The sequence below is a fragment of the Nelumbo nucifera genome, chromosome 7 (genome assembly GCF_055504915.1).
Source record: "Nelumbo nucifera cultivar China Antique chromosome 7, China Antique-T2T, whole genome shotgun sequence".
Taxonomy (NCBI): domain Eukaryota; kingdom Viridiplantae; phylum Streptophyta; class Magnoliopsida; order Proteales; family Nelumbonaceae; genus Nelumbo; species Nelumbo nucifera.
Genome location: NC_142655.1, coordinates 1,974,122 through 1,993,073, shown reverse-complemented (window position 1 = coordinate 1,993,073; position 18,952 = coordinate 1,974,122). Strand labels below are relative to the sequence as shown.

General features: G+C 37.3%; 2 protein-coding genes across 9 annotated transcripts; one reads left to right on the top strand and one right to left on the bottom strand.

Annotated features, from left to right (window-relative positions):
* Nucleotides 1–581: 581 nt before the first annotated feature.
* Nucleotides 582–5,799, bottom strand: SPP1 (Phosphatidic acid phosphatase (PAP2) family protein). Its single transcript, XM_010259287.3, has 8 exons — nt 5,486–5,799; nt 5,279–5,374; nt 5,053–5,127; nt 4,816–4,946; nt 4,584–4,687; nt 4,358–4,486; nt 4,152–4,267; nt 582–1,149 (listed from the first exon to the last, which is right to left on the bottom strand). Exons 1-8 carry the CDS (start codon nt 5,648–5,650, stop codon nt 742–744), a joined length of 1,224 nt encoding a protein of 407 aa, XP_010257589.1. The 5' UTR covers nt 5,651–5,799; the 3' UTR covers nt 582–741.
* A 4,120-nt stretch (nt 5,800–9,919) lies between these two features.
* On the top strand, nt 9,920–18,004 carry LOC109114725 (uncharacterized). Of its 8 annotated transcripts, none has more exons than XR_016078405.1 (7): nt 9,920–12,100; nt 12,232–12,428; nt 12,843–12,944; nt 16,581–16,692; nt 16,807–16,966; nt 17,048–17,116; nt 17,411–18,004. XR_016078405.1 is itself a non-coding variant. In XM_088891147.1 (5 exons), exons 2-5 carry the CDS (start codon nt 12,406–12,408, stop codon nt 16,831–16,833), a joined length of 270 nt encoding a protein of 89 aa, XP_088747273.1. In that variant the 5' UTR covers nt 9,920–12,100; nt 12,232–12,405; the 3' UTR covers nt 16,834–17,399. The 8 variants fall into 8 exon arrangements, 1 of the variants encoding a protein (XP_088747273.1); XR_016078403.1 differs by having other exon boundaries at nt 9,921–12,100; nt 16,801–16,966; XR_016078404.1 differs by having other exon boundaries at nt 9,921–12,100; nt 16,801–16,966; nt 17,408–18,004.
* The last annotated feature ends 948 nt before the right edge of the window (nt 18,005–18,952 follow it).

Sequence of the window (18,952 nt, the reverse complement as noted above, 5' to 3'; positions counted from 1 at the left end):
TGAAGGATTATCCAAATTAGATCCATTTATAATTTAATAAAATAGGGGTGTTCAATCTGATATAATCCAATTCCATTCAATTAAAATATACATGCTTACATATACTTAAAATTTATATTATAACCACCAGTGTAGTTAGTTTGGATGTTGTATTTTCATTAAATTGTCATATGTTCATAAAATATAATATTGAAAGTCATTTTAATACATTTTATTAATATAATATAATTTTTAGTCTAATTTAAACAATTTAATATCTCATTATAATCCAAATTCGATTGGAATCCACGAATACGATCTGATACGAATTCAAACATAAACGAATCAAATATGGGTCATCTACGGTAGTATCTACCCATATTGATCAGTTTGCACTTTGCAGCGTAGGTGGCAGAAGGTACGTTAACGTGATGTACAAGGTCTGGAGTGCACGCATTGAACAAAGAAGATAGCGATTATTTTACAGTAAAGATCAATAACTCTTTGATTCGTTACTAGCCTGGTGGCTGGTTGGGTCTTGGAGTTGGATGGCACAAGACATCACCTGCCTCAATCCTCCCAAAATTTGGTTGACAGGAGGATGGCTTGGAAAACCAGTGGAAATTTTCTTACAATAAATTTAGAAATATTATCTACAATGGTTACACACACACAAAAAAAAAAAATCATACCGAAACCCAAGACAGAAAGAAAAGGGGGGGGGGGAGTATGCGAGCAATAATGCTAAAGTTATTTCCCCACTTACAATCTTAGTTGCAAGAATATAGATGGAACCAGGTCTACAACAGACCATGCAAGGCCTGCATATTGAAGGAACCTTATACCTGTATCAACATCAAATGCATCCTGACGTAAGAAGAGCAACTTCTGGAAATGACGCAATTGTCTACTGTTATCAGATTTTTTCTCAGTAGCAGATACAGTTAGTGCTGGGACATAACAGGAGGACCTTATTGGGATGCCTAAGGTGTTGGATGCCACAGGAAGTATCCATTTAGCTAGAGCTTTGCTGCAGTACTTCACTAAAAGTATGGTTGGAATTCCTACCAGAATTCTTCCCACGAAATTTGGCAGTGTAAGTTGTTGGTCAAAGATGCGTGGGATATCTTCATGGTGAAACTGATGGTAAGTTTGCTGGACTCCACTAACCTGGATAAAAACAAGGTATTATTTTCTTTAATGAACCAAAAAACATCTAAGAAATCAATTGCCAAAAGTAATAGAAAGGTTTCATTTTGTTTCAATTTTAGGGTATCATTTGTTTTCTTGCATCATGGCATGCTCCAAAGCATACACAAGTTAATTAAAAGGCTTTTTCTGGACATTATTCTGATCACCACAATTGCTGGTGATGGATTTTGGTGGTAGAGACTGTCCTGATGATTAAAGGCAGCTGTGTTAATGCATACATCCAACATAAGCCAATGGTAAATCCTTTTCTTTTCCGTCCCTGATTGGGGGGTGGGGGTAGTGGTGATATCACGATGATGACCACTATAGATGCCTCAGTGGCAGCAATGGATTTGGCTGTAATTTCCACAAGGTGGAGGAGGTACTTGTATTGCTAACCCATCCTGCAGTGGTTGCAGCATTGGCATTAGTTGTAATGGCCAACCAATGTTGGTGGCGCCTATGGGCTTTCTTAAGAAAAGGCAGGTTTACATGCCTTTATGAGAAACTAAAATGAAGGACCTCTTTCTGGTTTCAAGGGTTTCTGGAAAACATTCTAAAATTCTAATTGCCACCCCAAATGTTACCTGAAACTAAGAGCCTACAATACCTAGAGATTTGCATGGACCTGGATACTGAATCAGATAAACATATAACCAAATAGGACTTGCTACTCAACCAAAATTCAATAGAATATTAAAACTAATATCTCCATCAGTATGCTGAAACCAAGTTTCACAAGTTTCTTTATCTATATATGCTGATAAAAAAGTTTCTATATATATATATAACATTTAATGTGACTTCTATTATTAATAATGTTATTGTTTTTTGTGATTTTCATCATTATTGTTGATATTTAAGTGATGGTTTGTATAATTTGCAAAGCTTTTATGGTACTTCACAAGACAAACTTGTATGCATATGATGAATTAAAAGATCTTTCATATTGTAATAAGATAGAATATTGGGATTCCAAGACCACCCAAGTAGCTCACATCCTAGAAGATGGGAAACCATGTGGCTAAGCAATAGAACAAACAATTAAGCAGGGATATGAATTATTACATTTTCTGCACACCCCATTTCTTCCAACCATACCCAATTTCTAAACTCTAGGTGTTTCTGGGCCCAGGGAATGAGTAAATTTCCTAAGCTAAGCACTGCAAACTTCAGGGGTTTTATCCAAGATGAGTACTTTTTGTTTTTCTTGTTTTAAGAGATGCTATATCAGCAAAAATACAAAATGCATTCCTGGATGTTTTTTTCCTCAAAACAAAGTGAAAATATTTTCAATTTGATGAAAAAAATAACCTTGTTTTTTTTTTATGGGTACAAAAGCACATTTATACTTCCATAAGGCTGATATTAACTGCTACTTGGTTTATGGTACACACACCAAAAAGGAAAAAGGTAAGCTAATAAATATTTGTTCAGAATCTATCTGAATATTGTATGATTTATGAAGCATAATATAAAATTCCCATAGAAAAAGCATGTTTTTGAAACCAGAAATTCAAGAACATACTTTGGTTTCAGTTTTAGAAATGGAAACAGAACACATCCAAGAACATGTTTTCTGCACTTTTATTTTGAGAATCAATGCTTTTTCAAACCAGGTTTGGGTCCTTTTCTTGAACTCACACACATACAAAGGAAAAAAAATCCAGCTTTGCATGGACATCCTACCTTTGGAGGGGACTCATGAATGGACATGTGTCCACCTCCCCAAAATGTGTCAGAATCAGCTACTGTGCTAATCAGGTTGGTTTACCAAAATGCCTGCTGCATTGACTCTCCAAAATTATGAATCTTCACTTTAAATGCATCTATGTAACCAACCATTTAAACAGTCAAATAGGGCCTGGGAATTCTAGTATTTGTATTTTCCCACATAATGGAAAACTTGTGACCCATTGTTTATTTTCCAATTAAGATTGACGTTAGGAAAACAATCAAAACAACTAGAGTGGCCATGTGGCAAATAGGCAAAGTCTATTATTTTAATCTGTTAGTTGTAAAAGTAATTTAAGTATTTATTTATTTTTTTGATAAAGAAGTATTTAATTTGTTATGCTCATATAGTTCTGTGAATTTTAAGATTAATATTAAAAATCATAATATTTATTATATATAATAAATATTACTTATGTGACATGTGTCAATGAATCCTACTGGACATGTATTAGTTTCTGACTCCTGTGTCCAAGTCCATGTAACACTGAAAAAAACATGTTGGACAACACCTCTTTTTCTTACTGTTTCAGTTCAGCTTTTTAGTTGTTTTGTAGAGTTGTAGTTTAAGATGTATTTTGGCTTTGCTGTCAGGTTTTCTAGCAGCAAGGTCTATTTTATTTTTCTCACTTACTAAAATCATTTTAGTTGTTAGTGATAAAAAGAAAACCTCTCAAATTTCTTGCAAAGCACCATTACTTTTGTAACCTTTGCCCCTTCAAGAAATTTGATAAAGTGATCAGGAGTGATGCATAGGCAAGAAGTCCTCAGTTTTAATTGATTGTATGTCAGACAGGCCATGGGCACAACCCCATAATTGACCGTAAAATTTATACCATTTATTTTTATAGAAGAATACAGAGAACTAGGTAGCATATACTCAGAAAGGACAATTGCATAATCTTAAGGCACTTTAGGATAAAATACCTATATCCTTATACAATAGTACAATTGGTCACTTGTCTATGACAAATTCCATTTTTCTTGAACAAGAGCTTCAAAAAGGAAATATTGAGATATGTAAATGGTTTTATTTCACTTTAGCTACCATGTTAAATGATGCATCCTTTTTTCTTCCTATGATGTCGACAAGGAAAATGAAGAAATGTTGAAGCTTAAGGTGTTCACTAGGTTTAAACTGGTACACTACCTACAATAAATTGTTTAAAACAAGGAAGGATCTAATGAACAACATGCTAAACAAAATTACTAATTTAAATAGAGGAAGGGTAGAGATTTCTGCTTACTATTCCCAATGCAACACCAGTGAAGGCTGTATGGAACTCAAAACTTGGTGTCGGAATCTCTGGTGTTGGATATGCAAAAAGCAACAAAAAACTAAGGGTGGCCCAGAAGGATGTAACTGCAAAGGTGTGCAAGGATAAATGCGATCAGCAGAAAGGCATCAAGTATTCTGAAGAAACATTTAATTAAGAACTTCCAATTTACATACCATTCTGTCCAGAGACTATAAAGCTGTCTACATATTCATGTACCATAATCCAAAATGCAAGGATTGACAGTCCAATGACAAGCCCAGCTATGACATCGACCACACTGTGCATGCCAAGGTAAATCCTTCCTAACAAGAGACCATGTTTCAGTTCAGGAACAGAAATCAAGAATGGTGGAGACCTTGTCAAAGGAGTAATAATTCAATTAGTAGTTGCAGACTTTACCCAAGCCAATAAGCCCCACAAGCAAGTAAGCAGTTATAAGTGCAGCTAACACTACAGCACCGTCTCTATTCTGGGAGTAATGCAGGATATAATGCAACAAGTATCTGCAACACCATCCAATCAACCATGAAGATGTATGTTTATTTCCATTCTGCTGAAGTCACCGTTATTCCAATTGACATAATAGAGGGAAAAAATGAGAAAAAAGAGTGAAGGCCTGTAAGGTAGATACCCTGATAAACAAACAGTGTTGAGAGTGTGAGAGGAGGGCAATCCATACTCCATGGCGTTTTCTTTCTCATCTTTGGTAGCTGTTAATCTCCTAACAGGAGGGCAACTGGGCCGAGGTGCTGACACCAGATCCTATGAAACAGGTACAAACCAGATATAAGGAAAATAACCTAGTCAACCTAATTTCGATTATTCAACTAAATTGGAAACTTTAAGCCATTGCTGAAGAGAAAAGTACCTTAATGCAGTTCCCTATATAATCACAGAAAGCCATCAACAGGGTCATCTGCCTGGCCAATTTACAATGGCCACTCTACAAAATTTTACCCAACACAGTTACTTAAATGTTGAAATAGGGTTCTACCCAGAAATGTTGAAATAGGGGAAGCCCCAAGAAAAACCCAGACCCACGTGAACAATTTTGATAAAAAACAGACATAACCTACTAAAAGGAGAGAGCATACCCAGAAGAGCAGAGGGAGAAAAGCAGTGTAGAAAGGCACAGAGACAACACAGGATAATCCAGAGAATAAAGCATCGAAGAAACTATGCTGGAAGTTCTGCACAACCCAGCAAGAAATACATCGAATAAAAAATTATTACAGGAAAAAACGGAACATTAAGGATCAGGTAAAAGCACCAAGGAGGATTGGCGACATGGGCCTTCTTACCTGGACCTGAAGGATGAGGGGGGTGCCTGTCAGGACATGGTAGGTGACCCATGGCTGGGTTAGAGATCTAAGCTTCTGGGTCACATTAAAGAACGAGGAGATCGCAACCCATATCAGAATCCCGGACAGAGAGATCACCTGCCAGGCAGGTATTCTCTCCATCATCTCTCCTCTAGAAAGGAGATTCAGAAAAACAGGGAAAGAGGGCAAATTTTTAAGAGTTGCTAAACCCCCTTAATTAATTGAAGTTTGTTATTAGCTTTGAAATATCAGAGTTTCTATTCTGGACTTTGGTGGGCTTGATGAGATAGCATGAACCCAAAAGAGTGGGGAAGAACCTTCCAAGAATTGGAAGCAAGCCAACTGGCGCGCTGTGTAGAAAAGTTGACCGCACATGTGTAACCTTTTCATCGTTTTGCTTTACTATGTGTTTAATTCCGTTTATATTTATTGAATAAATGTTTTTATTTTATTTGTTGATAAAACTGAAAAATGTAATAATTATAATGTTTATGCATTATTAAACGTCACATCAGTATAATATTGAACTTTGTATAAAAGGCTGATAAAGTTCATTTTTATATTTTTGATGCAGAAAATGTTAAAGATGGCGCCTATACCGTCAATAAACATTTAATAAATAAACGTAAACAAAACCAAACGGAAACGGAAACGGAGCAAGAGTCGACCAGACCCACCACTTTTTGATCGGATCATAAGGATCTGATCGATATTCAATCCACTCCATCCGATTAATCATCCATTGTTCTGATAATAGGATGTTCTAGGCTTTCTTTTCTACACCATCAAAGCCATTGCTATTTGGGCATTGGGTGGGTGTAAAATTACCAATGAGGAGTTGTAGTGTTGGACAGCCTTAAAATTCAAAACTTAATGATCAGACGGATGGGACCACTCCAATCCAAAGCTGTAGTATAGTTTCTGTAGACCGAGTAGTATTTTGACTGTTCCTCTTTGGTATCAACTGTCAACAAACAATAAACGACATCCATGAATAGGAAAGAAAATGATGGACGAGTGAGCGGTAGGGTGTAAATGGTATTCGAAAATCTGATTTAGAATTCAATATTCGACATAATTGAATTGAATTTGGAGAATTTGAATATATAATTGATGAAATTTGGATATGACTTTAAATTCGATTGATTATTTAATTCTTATATAATATATACAATAATTTATATATAATAATTAAGTTATGTAAATAATTTATATACTTTGTATCAATAAAATATTTATTAATTATCTAAAATAATTAATTAATTGAATTGAAATCAAATCGAATATTTGAATATTTAATCGGATTGGGATTTGGATATTAATTTTCGATTCATATACACCCCTAGTGAGCCGTGGCCTATTCCTTTGTTTGGCCCAGGGAAAAATTATGATGTCGGAAAGATACGTTATTGAAGAGTTTTAACCAATCAAAATACACATCACACCTGTGAATTTTGATAAATGCCACCCGGAGCCGAGGGCAGTTTAATAACTTTCGAGGTTAGATGGCCAAGGATCCCACGTGTAAGGAGTTATAAGTGTTCGAAGGCCCTGAGAATGTTCCCAAGGGGTGAGGATTTCAACAATCAATTTAATCAAGGGTAGATAGAAAGTTAAGGTCACAATAAGAGAAGAAAGAGAGAATTCAATTGTACAAGGAGAGATTTTCTGAAAATCCGTCATGAATGTGGCTGTTACAAGCATTACCCCTTCTTAAGTGTGGTAGGAGCCCAGGAGAGACATCGTAATTGCTTGTAATAAATGTTTTTGCAATAATGACATAGGGAAAGTTACGATAATGCCCCTAGCCCAGGTCGAGGTGTGAGATTGCCTTTGAGTAAGACTACTTGTCGTCGTCACATATGCCCACATCATCACCTGATTGGCTACCACGACTTGTGGCCTTTGGCGTATGGCTCTAATGCCGGATTTGCGGTAAGACTTTTACTGGTATCATGGATGATTCATCCTATATTCATATTCAATTGCCGCCCTTTAAATGATATTTATTATAAGGTTTAAAAAGAAAATCCTAACTCGGCCCCTTGAATCCAGCTCCCAATTCCAAGTCCCCACCACGAATTCAACTCCGTGGTTGCTAGAATTTAGAATTCGTGGGTTGAAGAAATTATTAATGTTGGAAAGTAGAAGTTTGACGTTTGAATTGAATAGTGGTGGAAGTTGAAAACACGAAACCAAGAGTTATATTTTAGTTCTTTTTTTTTTTTTTTGCAAGTGTTGTTGCGTGTGACACATCACGTATTGGGGCCAACTCAGAAACCCGAGATAGGAGGTGGAGAGGCTGCTGCTGAGCTGGAGGGAGATGGCTCCGTCAATGATGGCCAACTAATGGTCAATCTGTCAGCGATCAGCCCACCTTCCGTTGCTGCCCGCAGAACTCCGGCAGTCAGCGTCAGGTCTACCCTTGTAAAGTTAAATATTGGTTTGGGGTTGGGGGTTGAGATGATGACGTTGGGCTCTCCACTCCACTTGAATGGAGATTGAAGGAGGCCCCAGCTAGCCCACCACATACCTCCATTGCAAATTGCTATTCAACATTTAAACTTTGTCCAATTCATCCTTGTGATGGGACCCGCGTCCATAGCTCGTTGCCGGAACTATGTTCTTGGTTCTTGCCGAACAATCTAAGGCAGTAAGGCTAAGGCTGTTTTTGGTTTGATATAAAAATATGAGAGGAAACAAGTCCAGCAAAAGTTTATATATAACAAGGCCCTATTCGTTTTCGCCCAAGGTTTTTAAAACCAGACTAGACACGCAACTGTTCTGGGTTTGGTTTGAAAACATTATTTTCCCTTGCCTTGGTAAGCAAGTTTATTTGGGCAAAAGTTATCCAAATAACTTCAGTGATCCTTTGTTCTTCGCTAGCGCAACAGAGGGGATAGTAGCGGCGGTGATTCGAGTTCCCGTTCTTTTAGTGATACCGAGCAATATTCTCAACTCTAGATCATTCCATCTTCATCGTTTTTGGTCATTTTCTGATTCACTATGTTTGAATGAGAGGAGATGGAGGTAAAACCCTCGTGGTGGGGTATTTTGGATATTAAAAAAATATCAGGGACTGGTTCATCCTATTCTATTGGAAGAAGTACTTCTCCAAGAAGCGCTGAAAAAAAATCAACTCCATGTCACTTTTTTAAAAAGTGTTTCTTTTAACAAAATGTACTCTTCTTCACTTTTTTACCAAACACAAAAGCACTTAATAACCACTTAATGTGCGGTCCCAACTCTTAATCGACTACATGAATTCTTTACAGATGGATCAGGTCCAATTCAATCCAATAAATATTTTAGATCATTAAGTCTGAACTGATTTAATTCAATATGTCTTATTGGTCCGCCTAATATATCTAAATTAATTTTAATTTGGATGGGTCCCAAAACTGATCCATTGACACCCCCACGCAGGGAGGAATGGTGTAGCTAAACCAAAGCCATCCACCAAGGGATCTTTTGAATTGGCCACCTCTTCAATTCTTCAGTCAGAAGATACGTAGTGACATTTTGTTAGTATTTTGCTCAGGTCTCTGTGGATAAGTTTTTTGCTCTTGAGCTTTGGGATGTAACGAATATGAGCAAAAGGTGTTTTCAGTGTTTGGAATATTTCTATAATATAATAATCTAAGCTCTTTGGGCTTTTACATAGTGGTTTTTGGCTTTGCAATATAGGCCTCACCATGACAACCTATAAGCAATGCTTAATGAAAAAGCAGGACAGACCTACTACCTAAGAAGAGGGATATATTCTGACCCAATGTTCGATTAAACCTATCCAGTTTAATAATTATTAGGTTGCGTTTGGATAACCTTTAGGGCTTGCACATTAGAAGTTCAAAAACATAAAATTCCAATTTCAGGCTTTAAAATAAAGTGTTTTGCTTTAAACTGTAATGTTTTCAATAGTAACTCTTACCATATACTCAAATCACTTTTTTGGGTGTTCCTGATACATATCCACAATTGCAGGTGGATATAATTAGTAATTCATTCTCCATGTTCATTAATTAATACTTATAGGGACCGTAATTAATTAAAAAAAAATAAAATAAAAGGCAAGAATGTAAAGAAGAAAAAGAAAAGAGCATATATATTGCCAACATTTTTTTTTTTCAAGAGACATCAATTATTAAATACAAACAACAAAGTACATTTGTTTAACAAATAGGTCTGATCCTGGATATTTCAATATTTATTTGTTGATGATAGTGTTCTATGATAATATATATGACCATGTATCCAGGATACTAGGACAAAGCCAGAATGCTCCCCCATCCAATTCATTTGAATTAATCAGGGAAGCTTGGTGATTGATATGTATGGTATGGCATGTAATTATGACATGACACTTTGTCACATCAATACATTCCTCTTCCCTTCATGACATGTCTCCTTAGACCCGGAATATGGATTTTAGAGAAGTATTCTTTCCAATCAATGCTCTTTGCATCAAACCCAAAGCTCCTCCTTTCTTCTTCAGACATGTCCTCCATCAACATCTCAGTGTTGGTGTTATCAAACCTATCAACAGTTTCATTTGTTTGGTTCGTTAGTTGATTAATTAAAATTAAATGTGTTCAAACTCTACTCGATCCAAACATACAACATGTCTCTACTCGGTACTCAATACTCACCTTCCCCCATAGAAAGTGTATGGCTCATATATGTTGGCCAAATGCTTTGCCTGGTCGGTTAGTTTTTGGAATAGATATTCGTCTTTCTTGGAGAGCTTCCCGTTGGATACCACCTCTCTACTTCTTTGAATCACATCCGTCTGTAGGTGGGAGGAGAAGTCATCCATGGAGCTGAACAATTTCATTCTGGAAACATGAACTGACCTCCCCTTTGAGTCCTTACAAGGGAACGATGTGAAGTAATCGTAGAAAAGTCTGACCAGGTCTTGATAACTTAGTGGGTTTACGACAGATGAAGCAACCTGGTAGACATGCAACTCAGGTTTCTGGGCTGCCCCATGCTTCGCCATAGCTGCCATAGTTGCGTTTACGACCATGTCCGCCGGGATCTACGTACGTACAACCACATCTCATCAACATCTGTTTAATTAATTTCTCCGGTCGCCAATCTGCAGAGACAAGTGAAGAAAAAGGAAGAAATACTTACCACATCAAGGACTGTCTTTGGGTCTGTAAGGAAACCTGTCAGCTGGCCTTTTCCATAAGACAGAATAATTGGGTCCATCATCCTGATCAGATATCCCAACAAACAAACAAAAATCAGGCACTCAGAACTGAAAGCTCGACCGATGTCTCTGTCTGGAGATGGACATAGCCATACATGAGAGAAAGGTACGTACCTGATGCCTTCAATCCATCCGGGGAAGGGCTCCCTCAGGGTGCTCTCAATGACGCTTGGACGCATGATGACCACCGGTATGTCTCCTCTCATGCTGTTTAACAACATCTCACCCATGGCTTTGGTGAAGACATAAGTGTCTTGCCATCCAATAGAGCTGTGCCCTGTTAACGAGATCATCATCAAATTAATTACTGAACTTCTATTCTAAAGGCTTCAATTTGAATTCATCATTAAATGGGTTCTAGTTCAAACAACTCACCTCTCTAAACCCAGTTCTCTCATCTTCTGGGTCACTGTGCTCTCATCGCAAGCCTCCTTAGAATCTGAAGCCAACTTAAGCTCAGCTTCAAAATCCAGTACTGGGAGGGATGCTGGTGGGGTATCTGGAGAGAGTTTCTCCCTTGCAATGCTGTCTCCCATGTAGAAGGGCTTCTCCATTACTTTGCCTTCCCTCTGACCATTAACATACGCTGTGTGCCCGGCGGGAGGAATAGAAACAACATCTGTCAGGTGTCAGACTGTTGTTTACAGCAATCTGAGCTTATTGTTAACGTGTTACGTACTAGCTACTTACCGGTTGATACCTGCAGAAAGAGCTTTAGTTTCTTGCATTTCTTCGCGAAGTTCATAATTCGACGAGGTCCTTGTGTGTTTATGTCAAGAGCAACATCATACCTACGTATATTTTTGAAAAACGAGAGAGAAATCAGAATCACAGAGACTAATTAGATGATGACTGATTAGGAGCAATTTATAGGAATTAGGTCCCATTAACCTCTCATCGAATGTTGTATTGGCAGATGATGCACTACAAGAAAAGTAGTCTAAGGCGGCGGTTTAGAGCCGGCGGCCCTTAAGACCGCCTCTCCAAAGAATGCTAAGGTGGCGCTTTCAACGAGACCGCCACCTAAAAAACCAGAAAATTTACCCACGCATATTAGATGGCGGTCCTTCTGTCATTTATAACTTTAAACCGGACCTGAACCGTTCCAAATACCATTGTTTTCGAATTGATGTATCGATTAAAGCGAAATGTGAGAGAGGGAATCCAAGGAATCCAAATTCCCAAGTAGGGAAGAAGACCTCTGCTACATCCCGCGTTTGTGAAGGCTCCATGCAATCATTTTTCGGTTGAGAACAATTGACCGAGAAAACGCCTCAGAACGAGTGAAAAATCAACATTGCAAGAGAAGGTTTCAATCATGGATAGATTGATTGAGAAAGCTCCGACAACGATCGTGCATTTTGTTCGACCAAGAGAAGGTAATGCTCTAATCCTCTTCCTATTAATCGTTTTTCCTTATCTAGTAGTTGCATTTTGGGATAATAGTTGTATTATGTGGATAGTGGGTAATAGGGTTTTCTCCCAATCTGATTTTTTTTTTTTTGGATAGGAGGTCAAGCGATGAAAGGGGTTTTTCATCTAGCATAATCCATCCTCGCCTCTTCTGTGTCGAGGCTGCTCTCTGTTTCTCCTTTAAGCGTCTTAAGTTGTCTCTCCATCATCATCTTCAGTCTCACGAAATAAGGCATCTGACCAAGTCCTTATCATCAAAGGAAGTTATATAATGCTTCGGGTTGCTTTAACCAAGTTCGTAGCTTTGTTTTGACAGTACCTTAGTATTCTATATTTATAGTAGTCACTAGGACATTGCATGAAATTTGCCATAAGATGATGCACACACAAGTCTGGATTTGCATGCCTCTGATTCCTGATTATTTCTTCGTGTGCTTCACCATTGGAGATCACGGAAGCTGGTTTCTTCAGAGCTTGGCTTCTCACAAATAGTTTGCTCCATCTTGATAACAGAACCCTTGCCCTGTTCGATATGTCTGATCTTCAAATCAGATAAATGAGTTTCAAAAGGCCATGCTAGGAACTTAAAATGATGAACTGGAAAACAACAAGAAGATGACTTTCTTCCAGAATAAAAGTATATCCTCATCACGAGAATTTAAAAAAAAAATGAAGTAGTTCTCAAAAAATGTTTGAATTTCACAACAGGTGGGCAACCAAGTGCTCGAGGCAGGGTCTGGGGAAGGACAAACGTACGCAGCTTTACCCTGTACACACAGAGGTGTTGTTTCCAATTGAATTTCACAACAGGTAATAAATCAAGACCTCAAAAAATCAATATTAGATGCTATGTGAGTTTTCTGCTTATTATTTCCTTTCAATGGTAGTTTCATGTTTTGAATGATCATACTACTAGATATTTTAATTACCAAGTTCTTTATCAAGGAAGACTTCTAATGGAAAGTTTTGCAGCATCCTTAATTGAGTTCAGAAAAATCAACCATGAAATTCCAAACTCCGTCTCTAGAGTAGGCATGCATGTCTCTAACAAGTGAAAGTGTCCAAGACAACAGTAAATGGGATGTCTAGTGCCCTTGTTGTTATATTGTTAGAGTTTCAAACAAATCAGAGTTCACTCTATTATGAAGTGGCACAAACAAATGCTGACATGATCCTAGCTTTTTGAAATAAAATGTTCAACTCCATTTGCTGCCACCACAGTGGCTTATCATTTTCAAATTGCAGGCTATATGGTCCGCTGAAGATGTATAAATATCATCAAGCACATATAAGACTTCAACTTGGAGATTACAATTGAAACCACTCCTCTTTACCCATAAACAGACAAGTGATAAAACTTCCTCACAGTTTAGATAAATACCAAGTTCCTGGTAAACTTCCTTTCTCGTTCTTGACCACAATTCTTCTCTATTGTTAAGTAAAGATGTTGTAGATTCTACAAGAGCAGTCCTATGCCTTGAGGTCATCTATGGTTGGTGGAAAAGTATGACTGATCTTTGATAGTTCACGTCAGGCCCAAGTTTGTATTTCTTCCTTCCTTCCTTAGAAAAAATGAAAATCTGTTTGTTGACCATTGGTTTATGACTCTAATCCAATATGTTTGACTCTTGTATGGTGACTTCCATTTTGAGAGCCTTTGGTTATGTTTTCCGGATTTAATCATGGATTCTGTGATTCACAAACAAATTTCCATGGTTCTTAGTCCAAAATCTGAACTTTGAAAGTGCATATTGCCCCCCCTTCAGCCATTAAGCTTAATCATCTGAAGTTTTGATGCTTGAGAAATGATCCTTGTTACAACCCATTACTGTTGTTGCTTACTGTACCGATTTCATGTGTACTGATAGGAAGTTGTAGTTCTGTAATTGATGGACAGCTCACTCACGTGAGGCTTGTGTGAACATGCTAGCATTGTTTTTGTGTTTTTTAGGCTGAAGTGGATATTTAGAAGTGTCTTTGGTGTTTTCCGTGAGTTTATAACCCCTTGGGTTGAGAAAGGACAGTGGTTTGCTCCTCCAGAGCTGCTTGGCTCAACCAGGTAGCCAATATCATTAGACCATCTTTAGTTAAAAACCTGAAAATATGTCAAAATTCAGTTGCATCAAGCATTAGAACATCAAGTGCATATTTGTTTTCGCAAGATAAGGAAAGTGATATTTTAAGTACCAATTCGATAGATTTATTCAGTAAGTGTCAGCTAATGCAAAACATGAGTGCCATAAAGGTGCAGGCATAGCCGACTACCAGAAAATGTAACTTTCTGGTTAAGAGAATCATATAAATAGGAACAAACAAGTTTTCTTAAATACATGCATCTCTTCACACACAGATTATGATATTTGCTAAAACTACCTAGTCAAAGATATTCTTGCTACTGTCATAGCACTCACCTACTCAATAGCAGAGAGCAATTGCTAGGTATGCTCATCCGAGGCAGAATATAATGGAAGACTGGGTTGCCTTGAGCTGTGGCGTGATTGAGCCAAATTTGATGAGAGTGTTGTCTAACCTGCATCCTGTGCCCATCAGGTATAGGAGGGATTTTTAGAGACCACAAAGGTGATGACCTATTTAGCTTCTTGGGGCTGACTAAAGAAGGAAATTCCCCTAAAGTTTAGTTGCTAATGCTCCAAAGTCTCAAGCTGGCCTATTTAATAAGATGGAATTGGTAGAAGGTGATTTTTAGATGGTATTGGAATGGATTCAGAACCCAATTTTGTCCTGTGGGAGGCAAGAATATTGGCTAATGTTCTGGAAGGCTTGTTCAGATGGATTCCTTGATCAACTAGGACTTATATAGTGCACAGGTGAATGATGGAACTACTGCACCTCTTATATAGTACACAGGTGAAGTCTGCCAGGTCTGACAGAAGAATCTAGAAGTGGGAAGACTGGAAAATTCACAGTTAAATATTTTCACAAGTCCTTTGGCAGTGCAGAAGGACATTAAGTCCCAACTCACATCATCTGGGGTAAAAATGTGCCTTTAAAAATATCTTTCTTTGTTTGGATGGCCTATCTCAATAGAATACTTACAAGGGACAACCTTACCCAGAAAGGTTCTGTACTGAATTCAGCTAGCTATGTTTTATGTGAAAGACAACTGGAAGCAGTGGATCGATCACCTTTTACTGCACTGCAGCTACTACTCTGGGATTTGGAACAAAATTTCACATTTGTTTGAAGTACAAAAGTTGCTGCCCAGGATCAGTAGAGGACTTTGTAAAGGGTTGGAGTGTGGAAGGGCTGAGTCAAAGAGTTTTTTCTTTGGCAAGAAGGAAATGCATGAGTCTTCAAGAGCAAGATAAGTTCTGCTAATTTCATTTTTCAGAAAATTGTGGGAAAGATGTTCTCTTGGTTGTCTAGTCAGAGGTTTTTTAAGGGTGTAGGTTTTGAATCTTTTTTTTTTTTATTTTATTACACAGGATAACCTTTCTGTAAAGCAGGGTGAGGATCAAGGTTAAAGGGAACAGTTTTTTCTTGTTTTCTTAGTACATCATCTTGCTGTACATTCTTTTGTTCATACTAATACAATGATACTTTACCTTTTCTAAAAAAAAGAGTTCCTTTCTTCTTCTTCTTCCTCTTCCTCCTCATCTTCATTGCGCCTCCTTAAGAGGCACAAAGTAATGGTGCAATGGTGAAGTAATGGTGGTATGGTGCAAGAACTGTGAACGTCCATGATTATACAGGCATGCATTGAGGGAGATAAAGAAGCTGGTCAAGGAGATAAGTACAACTTTTACATGGAGAAACATAGGCTAGAAAATGGTGTGGGTGATATGTTGGCAAGACAAGGAGTTAATAGGGATTATCTCCATTGGTGGGATGACTCTCCAAGGGGGAATTTGTAACAGTATGATGTAAATATTTTTTTGGTAATGAAATAAAAATTTATTAGAAAGAAAAAGAGAATGATACAAGGAAAATGACCAGAGATAAATTAAGAGAAAAAAAGAGAAAATCCACCCCATACCTTGACTGATGTATACAAGTTCTTATAAATTCCACAATCAATCCCCTACTCCATTTATTGTCATCTACCATTCTACCTCCCACATCTTGAGTCTATTTATGTGGCTATACTCCTAACTATAAAGTGTAAATTCATGAAATGTTTTCTTCTTCAAATTATGGGTATAATGCCATTGTTTAGCACTTTATTAGCGCTAGTGTACAGTAACTAGTGTTGGCTTGATTTCCTTGGCAAGGTCATAACTGCATTAGAAAGGACCTACTTCCTGATTTGGTTTAAACTAAAGTTCCTTTTTTTTTGAATGCTATTGAATTTAAAGTTATTATTTTTCTTATTTTGTTGCTGCTGCTGCTACTAATGATTTTATACATTTTTTTTTCAGTTGGTTTCATCAATAATCTTTGTTAAGTGTATATACACTGATTGGTTTGCTACAGCTAAATTTATAGGATTCAGATGACCGTGTCCCTATCTGGTGCTGTGAATGGAGTGCAAGCACACAATCTTTTACCTCTATACATCATTTTGGCTAGGCCCATTTCTGACATTGCAGTTGCAGGGGTATGACCTTGTCAATATTTGCACTTAACCCCAATCGGTTTTGTCAATATCCATATGTTTTTTTATTCTATATTGCTCATTTTTTGTGCTTTATATCCCTGTGTTTAGCAACAGAATTCTGCAGTCTTTTGCCTTGTGTGAACCTGTCTTATAGTTGCTTCAAATGAATTTGAGGGGAGGAGTCAAACTGAAGCAAATATTATTCTCCCTGAGATTCATAGGCTTTCAGCTAATGAAAAAGCTAGCAAACTCGCCCTCTTACTTGTCAGCTGTGGTACTTCTTGATTGCAAATGATTGATGCCAATATATGGCTTATCAAGAGATTGACTTAGTTATATTTCAATCATGTTGCAGGGGAAGCTAACAATTCCTCACCTGGAAGTCCTATGGCAAAGGGCCATTCGGATATGACATCATTTTCATGTAAGTTTTATTTTTTATGAATAACATAAGCAATGTTATTAATGAAATATCAGAAAGTAAGTCGGACATCCCAGAGGTTCTGATGGCCTTGTCACAAAATATGTACATGTTAGATGTTTTCAGAGGCCAGATTGTTGTACTTTATGATTCTTACATGCTTCATTGATACTGCATGGCCAGATATTTTTTCTTTGGGTTTTATTCTTCAATTTTTTTATGTTTTTATTAAATGAAGTGTTTAATGTGGTGTGGTTTTCATTCAAATCTTGGTTGTGATTGGATTTGAGAAAGTAGGTAATTTCTTGTGGCATTTATTGGGAGGCAAAACCAGAGCTGTGCCATGACCGTTAGCGGTAGCCATTGTCCTCACAGGGACAGTTCGAACAGAAGACGAGGAATTGGGCATTTAAGGGAAAAGGAGGGGAGAGCTAGGTGCTGGAATTAATGGTAATAGATGAGGGGGATTTCAATTTTCAAAGCTCCATCCAACACGGAACGGGCCCCATTTAAGTTGAGCAGCAAGGGAAGGGAGGGGCACCATCAACAGCATCAGGGCTGAGCTGCTGAGAGCCTCAGCCTGTGATCCCTTCACGATTCTGGGACGAGTTCCATGTGCTGCTGAGAGCCTCAGATTTTCTAATCGAATTCAAATTAGAATAATGCCTGATTCGGTTTGAATTTAATCCTTTTACATCCCTATCAATGCACCAGTAGTATTGGAAATAAATTATAAACTTTTTTTTTTTTTTTAATTTCCTCCGCTGGTTTCTTCTTATTTGATTGGATTGGGAAAGTAGTGATGTCTGCTGTTGGCTTGATTGGTTATGAGCAACGATTGTCCCATCCTGGGTTAAGTTTATACTTTATACGAAATCACATATGTGCCCCACAAAGGGCACCCCACATGCACATCTGGAACATTTGTCGAAGTTGTCAATAAAATATGTTCCCATTACATTACAACATCTCTCGAAGTCGTGAATTCACTTTATACTCTCCGCCCTTGCAAAATTTTCCTTTGTTTTATGGAGGTCTCGATGCGAGTCTTAGACAAGTGACAGATCAAACTATTAGCAAAATATATATATATATATATATATATATATATATTGTGGGGATGGCCCTCTTGCTAGACATTCTGGTAGATGTCATATATTAGGCCCATGTGATATGTTATGGATGAATGGAAATTTGAGATGAGAAGGCATATCTGTATATATAAAATTGATGTGGGTATGATTGGTCACTTCACCATATAACGACACGTGGTTTGACCTTGGCTAGGGGCATTGTCATAACTTTCAAGGAATGTTACTTCATGTTCAAAGCAATTAGCAACGGTCGACTCACAATTAGCAACCACCGGATAAGTCCTGTTATCAATACATGGCTTTAGCAATAATGATAATCAATTGTTGTTAAAAACGTGTTATTTGCAACAATTGATAAATAATCAGCAACAGTTGGATAAAATCTGTTGCCAATTCGTGGTTCTAACAACAGTTGAATAATTAATTGTTGCTATAATTGAGATTTTGGCAACAACCTTCTTTTCCAATTGTAATCAAGTGACTGTTGCCAATGGTCAATTTTCTTGTAGTGAGTTCAGTAAATGAAATTGTTGTTGAGGTAACAAATTTCTACCTTATACTTGTTAAATAAAAAGTTCTTTTCTATTATTGGACTCAAGTTCAAATTCAGAAGTAGAAGATGTAATTGTACAACTTGTAGAATTATTTCCTGTTATTTCAGATTCATATAAATTGTACATTTCAAATAATAAATTATTTCTATTTCCAAATTCAATATTCATATTTTCACAATATATATGTTTCA